The sequence below is a fragment of the Myripristis murdjan genome, chromosome 1 (assembly GCF_902150065.1).
Source record: "Myripristis murdjan chromosome 1, fMyrMur1.1, whole genome shotgun sequence".
Lineage (NCBI taxonomy): Eukaryota > Metazoa > Chordata > Actinopteri > Holocentriformes > Holocentridae > Myripristis > Myripristis murdjan.
This window is the reverse complement of record NC_043980.1, coordinates 11,780,672-11,793,086: the sequence shown is the minus strand read 5'-3', so window position 1 is coordinate 11,793,086 and position 12,415 is coordinate 11,780,672. Positions and strand designations below refer to the sequence as shown.

General features: G+C 39.5%; 1 protein-coding gene across 1 annotated transcript in view; it reads right to left on the bottom strand.

Annotated features, from left to right (window-relative positions):
* Window positions 1–309: 309 nt before the first annotated feature.
* Window positions 310–12,415, bottom strand: part of tusc3 (tumor suppressor candidate 3) — a 112,361-nt gene continuing 100,255 nt past the window's right edge. The window contains exons 9-10 of the mRNA XM_030061417.1: window positions 2,885–2,975; window positions 310–545 (exon numbers count right to left, since the gene is read on the bottom strand). Coding sequence (XP_029917277.1) covers window positions 530–545; window positions 2,885–2,975 — 107 coding nt within the window. The 3' untranslated portion in view covers window positions 310–529. The remainder of the gene's footprint in view (window positions 546–2,884; window positions 2,976–12,415) is intronic.

The following is a 12,415-nucleotide window of genomic DNA, read 5'->3' as shown; positions in this document are numbered from 1 at the left end:
TTAAATAAACTTTTCTATCCTCCGAACTATTTCCACTCTAGTTCTCTGCTTCTGCAGCTACCCTCCATCCCTCCTTTCTAACTCTCAGTCGCTCAGCGCCATTTCAAAGCCCATTTCCTCGGCTTTCAACAGCTCTTTCTCTGACTTCATTGGTCTCGCACTCTCTTTTCATCTCCAATTCTTGTTCTTAAACAAGAGAAATAAATGGGTAAGAAATAGTTACATTGCCTCAGATTACTTGTTACCATACACTCAAAGTTCATTGCATCTATCTACATAGAATATGCACCCAATAAAATGAGCCATACGTAACTGGCAGAAAAGAGCCAAAGGCCTTTATTTTCCAGTGTAAGACGGAATAATTTATTTCATATTCAGCTTGCAGCAACTGATGATAGCATTTGATAAAAACATCATGCACTCTAGACTCGACTATTGCCACCTCCGCCTCTTCTTCAAGTATCTTCTCGATTCCTCTCTCTTCTCACCGCCGCCTCTTCCTCATGCTCTGACCTGCTCTTCTCTGCTTTCACTTAATAAGGAAGCTAAAACAGAGAGAGGGGGAAACAGGTGGAGGAAGGGCAAGACAGAGAGTAGGGCAGATATAGAGCGAGACAGAGGGGAAAATATGGACAGAGGGAGAGAAAAGGAGTTGTAATTTACTGTTGCAGAACAGCGTGTTGACCTCACAGACACTCAATTTAAACACAAGCAGCAACTTGTTACACCCGGTCATTTTTTTTTTTAAAAAAAAGGTACTTAAACATGTGTTGACAGTCATTTTGCGACAAAGGACATGTAAGCCTGTCATGTGGCCTGGTCTGAGGGGAGGAGAGATGACGAGTCACTCAAATAAGCCCATGTGGCATTAAAGATTCCCGCCATATATTTATCTCCAACAGAATAGAGACCACATTTTGACACATTTTACATGTTTACATGTAGACAACATCAATTTAGAAAAGTGCTTCCTACAGGCTGACAGGCCGAACAGGCTCTGACTAATGCAGTCCGTATTCAATGTACTGCACGATTTCAGTGAACACATTCTGTTTGAGATTAGCTTGGGAACTCTGAGTGACTGAATGAATGAATGAAAATGAATGGCTGTGCTTGAAATTAACACTGGGTTTGGGGTACGACTGCGGTAAGTCGGTGTTATTCAAACTTTAAATAAGTGAGATCTAATTCAAAACCCTCAGGGTGTATTCAGACGGAGGTTTCTGCTTGCGTGTTAAAAACGGCGGAGTGCGTCCATCTTCTTGGTCGTGTGTTTTTAGGGGCGGGACCGGAGACGATCTGATATATACAATGCCTCTGTCAGGGGCCGTGCACATTTGACTAATTTGACAAAAGTAAACAAATGCGCTTCAGTGTCACGATGATGGATGGCGACAGAGGCCACGGGCACTTGCCTTGCATTGGGATGAGGATATATCAGCTATCACGCTCGATGTTTTCACCGTCATCAAATTAGCTTCTCTCTCATGGTCGCTCGAGCAGCTGCATGTGCTGTCTTTGCTGTTATTGTCACCGGCTAACTGTCAAAACAAAGCCGTGTGCTGTTGCTAGCTGACGGCAGAGCTAAAGTGTTAGTTACACAGCAGCTCCGTCTGTACTGATTTCCATAGGGAATAGGTGCGACAAAGGTTTTGCAAGTGCCTGGGGTGCAAAAGTTAAAGCCTTTTCCATGAGAAAAACATCCCTTTATCTCTTAAATAGTCCTAATAAAAAAAAACACCAAATGTGAAGGCCAGGTGGTGAAGTTGCGAGATGTGTGAAATGATTTCAAAGCAGCGCGCACATGCATGGCTCAAAACATCCGCCTGAACGCACCCTTAACACAGTCAGGCAATCTGATGGGGTGATTTCCATTTTTTGAAATTGAAATGGAGAAAGAAGATGATATTAAAGACAAACTTTAATATCATCACCTCTAGCCTTACAAGTCAGACCCATGGGGTTTTATCCACACTACATCTCCACCAGGGTCTGACATCTATACATCGGCTATGAAAATGGCTCCTTGTACACACAATGAAGCCTGGGAATAAAAGTTACTCCTCTGGTTGTATGTCTCTGTAGCAGCTAAGATCTAATGTAAATGTAATGTAAAGGGTGAGAGACTGAATAGAGCAAAAAAAAAAAAAAAACTTGAACCCTGAAGCTTTTATACTTGTGTTGATGTGCGTGGTGTTGAATAGAAATGGTGTCAGTCGAAAGCAGTCTGTGTTACTTGACAAAGAATTGGAGATGGACTCTGAAGTGTTTTCAGTCACACATTAAATCCATTTTATGTAGTGGCGACCTTTAGCTCAAAGTAGGACCAAATTGCTGGTGTTCCAGCTCACTGAGTGAAAGGTTTTGATGTCCAAACTTAATTGCTATATGATGACCTGCAGAAAATATAGGACTGTGCGCGCGCGTGTGTGTATACATTCGTCAACAGACAAACAATGGATTTCTGATATTCAGACGAAAAGACAAAAACAGTATGCTTGATTAAAATAATGCTAAATGGGCTGCAAAATGTCAAAGAAACCCAGTGAGTCAGCAGGATCAAACTCCAATTCTCTTTCGATTTTCTCAGCCTTTTGAGGGTGTGAGTCTTGGCTCTCTGGCCTGTAGCTTTGGGAGAGAGAGTCGCCCATGTTCACTGACACCGATTGAGCGATCTTAACATCAAAGGAATAACGAAAATGGATGGATTCTGTTTTGGCCCGAATTTCTGCAGCACGTCGGCAATAACACAGCAGTGATTTTGTGTCAGCCTCAGTGATTTTAACATTTATTGTACACTTGCATCCTGCGCTTGAATAACTGTCAACTAAGCTAAATGAAACTTGCGGGAGTATGTGTGGTGCTGTATGGTTGCCATAGTTACCTGTAGGGGTATCCGTGGTACTTAGACCGGAAGATGGAGAGCAGGAAGCTGAAGAAAAACACCACCAGGCCAAGGCCAACCAGGCAAATGACTGGAGGAACACACACGCACGCGCACACACACACACGCACACAGAAAGAGAGAGACAGAGAGAGAGAGAGTATACAGGGCCTTAACAAGCAAAATTCAGGACTTTTGAAGGCATAGTTACTGCTATTTAGAATGGAAGTTTATGACTAAACATTAAAATGTCAACAACAGTGCACATATCAGAATATAACATTAGGTCTGCATGACTGGAACAAATTTTCACTGGAAAAACCATGGAAACAATATTTTTAGGACCTCTGAAACTGAATTTCAATATTAAAGTGCTATATAATTCACTGCATTTCACTGCAGACCTTTTGGGGCTCTGAATTTAGGTAATTTAAAAACTTTCTGCAGGATCTGCAGATACCCTGATATATGAATAATAATAATTAGACAATGGCCTCAGAGATTATATGATTCTTGGCTAAAGGCATCCATTAAATTTGTTTCACGCCCATTATAACCGCTGATGCAACTCACTGTTTGATCCCTGCTCTAATTTAATGTGCTTGGAAGGTTTAGACATGGTGTAGGAAGGAGACACTGCCTCCTCTTCATGTTGGTTGGTTAAGATATAAATGCATGGGGCTGCACATAGTGTAATAACAAGCAATACAGGACATAATCATGTTGTTACAAGAGGCATGGAACATATCGCCTGGTGCTAACACTTGTGTGAAAAACTTGACTGACCCTAACTCAGTTTTATTTTCATATTAACCTTTACTTAGTCAGGGTATGCATCAATTTGCATGCTGGTGCCCCTCTCTCATTATCAAGCCCAACGTGTTGCAGCGAGTTGTGTTTGCGTCTATTATCAGCTTATAGCCTCAGTGGTTTGCCCAGAGTGGAATAAACATGTGCGTGATCTTTGATCTATGGGGGAATGTGTGTCTCTATGTGTGTATGTAGAGGCTAATCCTTGAGGAGCGCTGTGTTAAATTAAACTGTCGCCAGCAACTGATATTGTTAATCAGGGATTAGGAAGAGGACCTCTCCTGGAGACTAAACAGTGAGATATGTGCTTTTTCTTTGCATGTGTATGTAGATGAAAAGGTGTGTGTGTGTGTGTGTGTGTCTGTGTGTGAGAAAGAGAGAGAGAGAGAGAGAGAGGGACAGAAAGAGGGAGCGAGGGACTGAGAAATGAAGTGCATATTATGTTGGAACAAAAGATTTGTCTGGAAACGCAGAGTCAAGACAAAGCAAGACAATTCTCTGTCAGCTGGTTATGAATGTGTATGTGCCCCCATTCATTTTGTGTGACTTTGTGTGTATGTGTGTGTGTGTGTGTGTGTGTGTCAGACCTGTGTTGAAATAGTACTTTAAGAATTTCAAATACCATCAATCAAAGCTATATAGTAAGACTGTATTGGTATACTTGTAATTTCCTTTCTAAATGTATTTGTAATACTATGAAACTACTTCAAATATATTTTGCTCCAAGTATTGAAAGGTCACACTGAAAAGTCTTTTTAGCCAAAGGTCTTAATGTATTTTGAAAAAAGTTTCTTTGCTTTCAGTTGCCGCCATTTAAAAAAACAAAAACAAAAAAACAAAAAACAAAAAAACAAAAACAAAGGTCACAGCTCTAATTTCAGTTTGTGAATGCAAAGATGGCATTAATTGGGTGTCGCTTTACATTTATTTCAAATGGGGCAGTTTGGGCATTACCTTATAAGAACATCAGTGAGTTAAGTTTCAAAAAGGTCATTGGATAATAAGCAGTAAGGCCTGAATACTCGCCTGCAATGCTAAAAAAAAAAAAGCCCTACAGAGGATGTGGAAGTATCCTGACGGACGTTTGCTCAGCACAGAGAAATCACTGCTGTGTGATTAAAAAAAAAAAGACGAGGACTGAAACTGAATGGACTGAAACTGCAACGCCTCCTTGAGCTGACTGGTTGTTTGATTCACCTGACCGGATTTCACTAATGGGGTTTCAGCCCAGACAACAAGTTTTTTTTTCAATGCATTTATCTTGTTTAGCAATGCGTTTAGCTTGGATCTTGTACACTTGTTGGTGTTTCTTGGCGTTAGAGAAAAAAACTTGGATATCCTCTTAAATAAAAGTGGTACATTTTTGAGGAAAAACTCACAAATTTCTGAAAAAAAGTTAGAAAAATACAAATTTAGGAGAAAAAAACCTTGAAAAAAAACTTTTTTAACACTTATCTTTCTTATACTTTCATACTAAAATCAACAGGATTACCTTGTTATGAAATTCAACAGTATAAGAAAAGGGATTTGAGTTTTTTTTCTTGTAAATTTGTGAGTTTTTTTCAACATGAATTTACGACTTGAATCTCAGATGATGAATTTAGTTCCAACATCTTTGACCACCGTTTTCAGAATCTTTGCACATGCAGTGTTGTATGGATGCATGAGTCCAGGACTGAGGAATCATGGTTGAGCTTTTTCTACATAACAAAGTCCTTGCCGCCTGCCTGCATGAGAGGTTTGACAAGGTTTCCATCTCACGTAGTGGACCAGTGACTGAGGTAGCTGGTGAGTCCTGAGCGATGCCTGGGATGATGTGACTTCAACAGGAATCAGTATCAGTTTAAACGGGTTCATCAGTTTATCTCAGAAAGCTTTGTGACTGGCAACTAAACTTTTCATCATCGGCACTCAGAATCGAGCGGGATCAATGTTGTTGTGACTGCTGATTGAAGACGCCTCTCCACTTGAAAGAGATCTTGTGCAAAAGATGATTTATGGCAGCGAGAGACAATGAGGCTTTTCAGACGGCTTTAACGAGGTGATCAGATGAGCTAATGCCATCTTCAGTGGCAAAATGCAGCATCTGAACAAAGCATCTTCCATTGTGGGGAAAGTAAACTATCATGATCAGCTGAACTCACAGGCTGTGGATTCTCCCCGCGCTCCCTGGTGCTGTCTTCTTCTTCAGGGAGGCAAAATCTTCACAGTGAGCAAAGCCACAGTGTTACTGTACCTGCTCTGTCAGTAGTAACAGTATTGATTTTGTTGTAGATTTTATAATGGTTAAAGGTTTCTGAATGTACTGTACACTTGCTTTTCTCTGTTTTCTCCGCCTCAAAATGTTTGCAAGTAAGAATAACGCTGTGTGGACCCACATCTAGCTGAAAGTTCCCAATCTTCCCCAAGAAAATTTCATCTGCACTTCAAAATATCCAGATTTTTTTTTTTTTTTATGTTATTTGAGTCACTGTTTTTCAGAACACCTATACAGTTGTCCCTCGCTATAACGCGGTTCACCTTTCGCAGCCTCGCAGTTTTCATGGATTTTTTTTAGTGCAATTTTGCATGCTTTTTTTTTTTTTTTAACAGTGCATTGTGTTCTGCGTCCTGATTGGCTAAGGGAAAGCCTGAGCATTGTGTTCTGCGTCCTGATTGGCTAAGGGACTGTAGACCATTGTCAATCAGTCTCCTCCGTGCCGTGTCTCCTGTACAGTACAGAATGCGTTCATTCTATAATACAGGACTTATTTTTCTACGAAGGTTTGAACTTTGAGAGTTTAAACAAGAGAGAAAAGTGAGAAAATGTTAATGCCTGTCTGAGAAAAGTGCATAAAGTGTGTAGTGAGGGGTTTTACAGCCTTAAAACATCTATAATAATTGTAAAAAATAAAGCTGACTACATCGCGGATTTCGCCTATTGCGGGTTATTTTTAGAACGTAACTCCCGCGATAAACGAGGGACCACTGTACCTACTTATACATCTAAATACCTATTCATTACTTCAAATAGAAGTAACTGTTTAATTTCTATTCTGAAATGTTTGATTACAATTTGAATCCAAATTTGACATAATAACACTGGAGGAACAAAATAAATACATAAATGAATTAATTAATTTTGAAAAATGAATACAAAGTACTTTGACCCAGATCTGGTGTGTGTTGATGTGTTTTGCGTGTGCATGGTATGTTCTGTCATACAGCACGTCTCCTTGCCGACAGCCCAGGGCAGAAACACATACACAACGTCTACATTTGTCACTATCGTTCAGCATCAGTTCTCCTGTAACGCCTCTTTCTTCCGCTCTCTTTTTCTGCGCATTGCATACATTTACAATTCTTCACATGAAACGTCACACACACATTTGTATTACAATATCTGTAAGCGCACCCACTGATTTGGTAATTAGGGTACATGCACATGAACCCAAATCTGACGCCCAACTCCTAAAACGGCAGGAGGTTCTCACTTTGCAGGATGTGCCCTGTTTTTGTACACCGTTTGGTCCTCACAATGGTAGATATAAACACATCAACACACACACAAACACACACACACACACACACACACACACACATATAGACACACTGTAACACTGACTGCCCTGGGGGCCTCCAGCAAATGTTTATGTGTGTGTGTGTCTGTAGTGGATGGATTATGACTTGAATGTCACATCAACTGCTGTCACACGCACACAGCTCAATCACAGCACAAGATAACCAATGGAGATTTTGTGTGTGTGTGTGTGTGCGCGCGTGCGTGTGTGACAGTGATTGAGAGTGACTAGGTTGGAGTGTAATGTATGTCGGAGTGTGTTTCTCAGAAGAAAAGCCTTACTCCCATGTTCCCTCGGTTGCCACATCTATGTGCTTGTGACTGTGTTTGTGTGTGTGTGTGTGTAAGCGCGAGAAAATGTGTGTGTCTTCAATACATAAAGGCATGATCTCTGTGGTTGCTTATCTATTATGACTGAGAGGTTTTTTTTTTTTTTTTTTAGCATGTATCGATGGATAATAACACACACACACACATACACATACACACTCTTCAGCATGCTAACAGAGTGACTGATGGCAAAATTTACTTTATTGGCCAGATATAACCCATTTAATTAAGAAGACAGATGTTTTGCATTTGTTCGGGTTTACACGAGCCAACTGCATCATGCTTTGCAGAAAAATAGGCACATGGAATCGCAGATGGTTCAAGTTTTGGTAATGTGTCACTCTGTACGGGAAGAGATTTTGGTGGCGGTGGTGAAATAGCATTGCTCTCACCAGACCAGAGAAACAGAACGGATAAAGGAGGAGACACATCAGAGACTGAATAAACTGCTTGATTGTGTGATGAAATGTAACCATATTTGGACATTTCTCCAAGCCCTTGCGGTTATTTTTGGATTGTTGTCTTGCTTTTGAATTGTCTATTTTACTTTTACCTCCGCGTTCCCTGTCTCACTCATTCAATCCTACAATTCAATTTCTCTCTCCCATTCTTCCCTCCTCCCTCTTCGCTCACTCTTATTCACATTTCGTTCATTCACCCGCCTGCCCCAGCCACATCCACTGATAATGCATATGTAGCGAGTTTATGAGTCAGTTCTCTCCTTCTCTCCCGACTACCCTCGTTGAGAAACAGTGCACATGCGGTGATTTTTAGTGCAGATGCCTACGGAGAAGCAGCAGATAATTTCCTGTAACTGCGGTCAGCAGTATGTAAGCTATATGCTGGGGATTTAACACCCGCGTCTACTGATTACGCCACCGTTCAAGCATAATCCTCTCTCTACCACTGACAGGCCACTATTCTCTATGTTGCTTTAGCACACACTTATTTAATTTGTTTGTGCACTGCATGCACAAACAAATGCACTTTTGTGTGCTTCGTTTGTGTGCGCATGACAGAGTGGGATATCAAAGCATGTATTGTGTGCATGTTTATGTTACGTGTGCTATCTGTGAGAATTAGTGTGCTTGTGCTGCACTAAAATGTAATCTGCAGGGTGTGCTTGCCTCTTTTTATTGAAATTTGCCGGCAGCAATTATATAGAGGAAGAGGATGGATTAAAATAAAGATGGCTGCTGAAAAAAGTTTGCGCATATAAGGAGGAGGAGGTATGGAAAGGAAGGGAGGAAGAGAATTAGATTTAGAAATTGCAAGTTAGTCGTCTGTATAGAATGGCGGCATTGAATGAATAATTACGTGTGTGCACATGTATATTTGTGTGTTTGTTCCAGGCACGTCTGATACCAAGAAACAAGCCTAAAAGTGCCTATACAGTCATTAGCATTTTAATTGCCATACTTTCTCTGCACAAGGAGAAGTTGGGGGTAAAGCTGAACAAAATACTTGATAATCTTGCCCTTAGATTTCTTGTTTCTGTGGAAGTGTGTGTGTGTGTGTGTGCGCGAAGCCTCATAGAAACATTTCATCAATTTAAAGCCTTCTCAAGTTGCTTTTTCATCACATTGACTCTAATTAAAATCCACTCGTGTTTAACTGCATCTCTGTGTTCAAGGCAATTACCAGTGCAGGGGATCTAATATCTAACTCCCTTGTCTCATAATCTAGACATTATTCAGAAACTCTGCCTGGATGTTAAGGAACGGAGGTGAGTATTGGTGTGTGACCACCGCAGATCAAAAATATGAGCTGAATTAGACCTTCCGCACCTCAACAAGAGGCGAGGCATTCAGGGACCATCAAGACATGTCGTTTTGAACACACTGATGTGCCTTGCTAGAGCAGCACTTTATTGCATTACCTTTCAATGCGACATGACAGTTTCTAATTGCTGCATTTTAACATGAATAAATCACATTCACTTTCACTTTGAGACATAGTATAATTACTGTAAACAAAGCCAACTGCAAAGAAGTTTGGCAGCCTCATCTGGCCTAAAACTGTCTTTTATGTTGTTGGTGGTGTCCAACTTGACCGAAAATCTACTTTTTGCTTGACACATCAATGGGATACTGCTGGATATTGTGGTGCTGATTTCAGTGAAAATGTAGCTGAAGTTTTCAGAGTTGTTGGAAATGGCAGATGGTGGAGGGAGCAAAAAGCTGAGTGAAAAAAAAAAATCACTTCCAACATTTTTATCTTTTTTGTTAAAGCTAAAGAGAAAAGCAAAAAAAAAAAAGACAGTGAGTCCATAGAGAGGGAGGGAAGTGAAGAAGCAACATCTCTTGTGACAGGGAACAGGCTTCATGGTAAATAGGATGTTAATGTCGAGAAACACAAGCGCAACAATAACCCTTCTGTAGGATAAAGACTACGAGTTATCTTAACCACAAAAATCACTATAACTACTAAATCTAAATCACAATAGCGGAGGAAAGAATGTCCCCTGTTAAATCGCCATTTACATGGTTTGAAACTCCCCTCTACACTGTTTCTAGAGATTTGTGGTTTGCCACCGACTCCTGCATTCGAACAAATAACAAATATCGTTCACCCAATCTGTCTCAAAAGGTTTTTTTTTTTTTTCTTTTATTTCTATGCTAGCACAATCACAACCTAACACAACACCCACATTCTCCAACCCTGCTAGCGTAAGAGAGCTGTTGTTAAAACTAGGGCTGTCAAGCAATTAAAAAAAAAAATCGAATTAATTAAATGCTTTGAGATTAATTAATCTAAATTAATCGCAGATATCAGTATTTGCTGTGGGAAGCATTTAATAATATTTCAATTCAAATGGATTTGGTAGATGAGTGCATCTATGAATAGATTTATTTGCAAAAACATGATCTAATGCATTTTGATTGAGGAGATTAAAAAAATAGCTGTTTTTGTAATAGGTCCACAAGTTTCTCAAAAAAAAAAAAAAAAAGGGATTGGGATTGGGATTAGACAACCAATATTAACATATGGCACATTTCATTGAACATACAGAACATCCCAGACCACAATTATAAACTAACAACAGGCTAACAGTCCCTTTGACCTCAATACTCTTTCTCGGATACATTATTAAATAAACTTAACTCAAATCATTTAGGCAAATCAGACCAACAGTTTAACATGCAGCGGGTGCAGACCATCTAAAAATAACACTCCCACTGACCTCAATTCCTCTAATTTCTCCAATATCTGGTATGACAAAATAAAACCAAGCCTGCAAAAATCTCTTGCTTCTCCTTCAAATGGGCGCTGAGACAAACCAGCTTGTTTACATTCTAAGATCAAGTTGCAATCTATAAAGCCTCCATTAACGCCCAGTGCTCCAGTAGTCCAGTCATTTTATGAAAAAACCTAAGGACAAACTGCAAGAGAAAAAAAACTCCAAACTGAGGATTTTGGATCCTCAGTTTGTCCTGAGTGAGGGAAAAAAAGTCCCAAGAAATCCCATTGGTGGAAAGTTTTGAAAATCACCTATTTATGACCACATATTACCCAAAAACACTGTTTTTAACACACAGGGGAAAGGGGTTCCAAATTTTACTTTCAGATATCACTATAAAAATTCACAAGTTGATTATACACACAAAGACAAGAAAAAAAGTCATTTACAAGTTCTTTGAATTATTCTGTTTACACATGCATATCACACATTATCTGATTTGATATACGCTAACAAGGAATATAAGGAATAAATGCCAGAATAGATATTTAAACAGTGAATTAAAAGGCTACTATATATATAATTCACTGTTATATAGTAACCTTTTAATTCACTGTTTAAATGTCTCTTCTGGCATTTATTTGCTTCTCTTGCAATTTGTCCTAGGTTGAGCCCAATTTTGGCCTAAAATTACTGGACTACAGTGGCCCATTTAGTGACTGAGTTGGTTAATCTGTCACAGGTAAACTTGTGGTCTGCACTGGATCGCCTGTTGGAGTGTGGCTTGAAAAGACTGCTTGCTTACTGTAGCATCAGGGGCTGTGCGACGTCTGACCAAGCTCGCTGCTAAGTGCTTTCATGCTGAGATGATATTTCAGGCTTGAATTACTCCGATGGTGAGAAAATTCTCTACTGCAGAATTGCTCAGGACTCCTATCAACGGTTCCATCGAGGCATTTTTTTAGATGTAAAATTTCCATTCACTGGGCCAGGTAACCATTTGTCATATTCTTCTATTATGGTTACAAAGCTAATGTTTATGTAGAAATTGCGCTCTGCCCAGTGACATGTGGGGTCAAAGGGCATCGCAGAAGACTATTAATCTGTGCTCATGTTTTTGATGTGTAATTTTTTCTATAATTAATTTTATCAAAATGAAATGTAATGTCAAAATATAATATTTTCAAAACCACTGAAACATTTAATCACTCCTGATTTATCCCAACTTCACAGAGACACACAGAGCAATTCTCTTCTTGAAACATAACTAATCTTGAGTTATGACAGATCGTGTCTGAAGCCCAGCTTATTTTCTCGCTCTTGTTTTACTTTTTGGACTGCTGGCTAATCAGTGATGACAGACCCACTTTCTGCCTTTATTAAGCTGACAATGATATAATTATAGGTTAATTGTACTTACTTGTAAAAAATCACCTTAGAGTACAACACATTATATATTTAATCTACAAATCAAAGTAAAATAATTGCCTCAAACAAGGCATATGAGTTCTTATAAACCAGACTGCACTGCATACTTCTGCTAAACATATGTTCTATATGTCAGATTTTTACCAATGGTTAATTATTTCTCCCATGCCCCATTACCAACTGATTTCACACATTTCTGTGTAAAATTCAAGCAAGTTTTAAG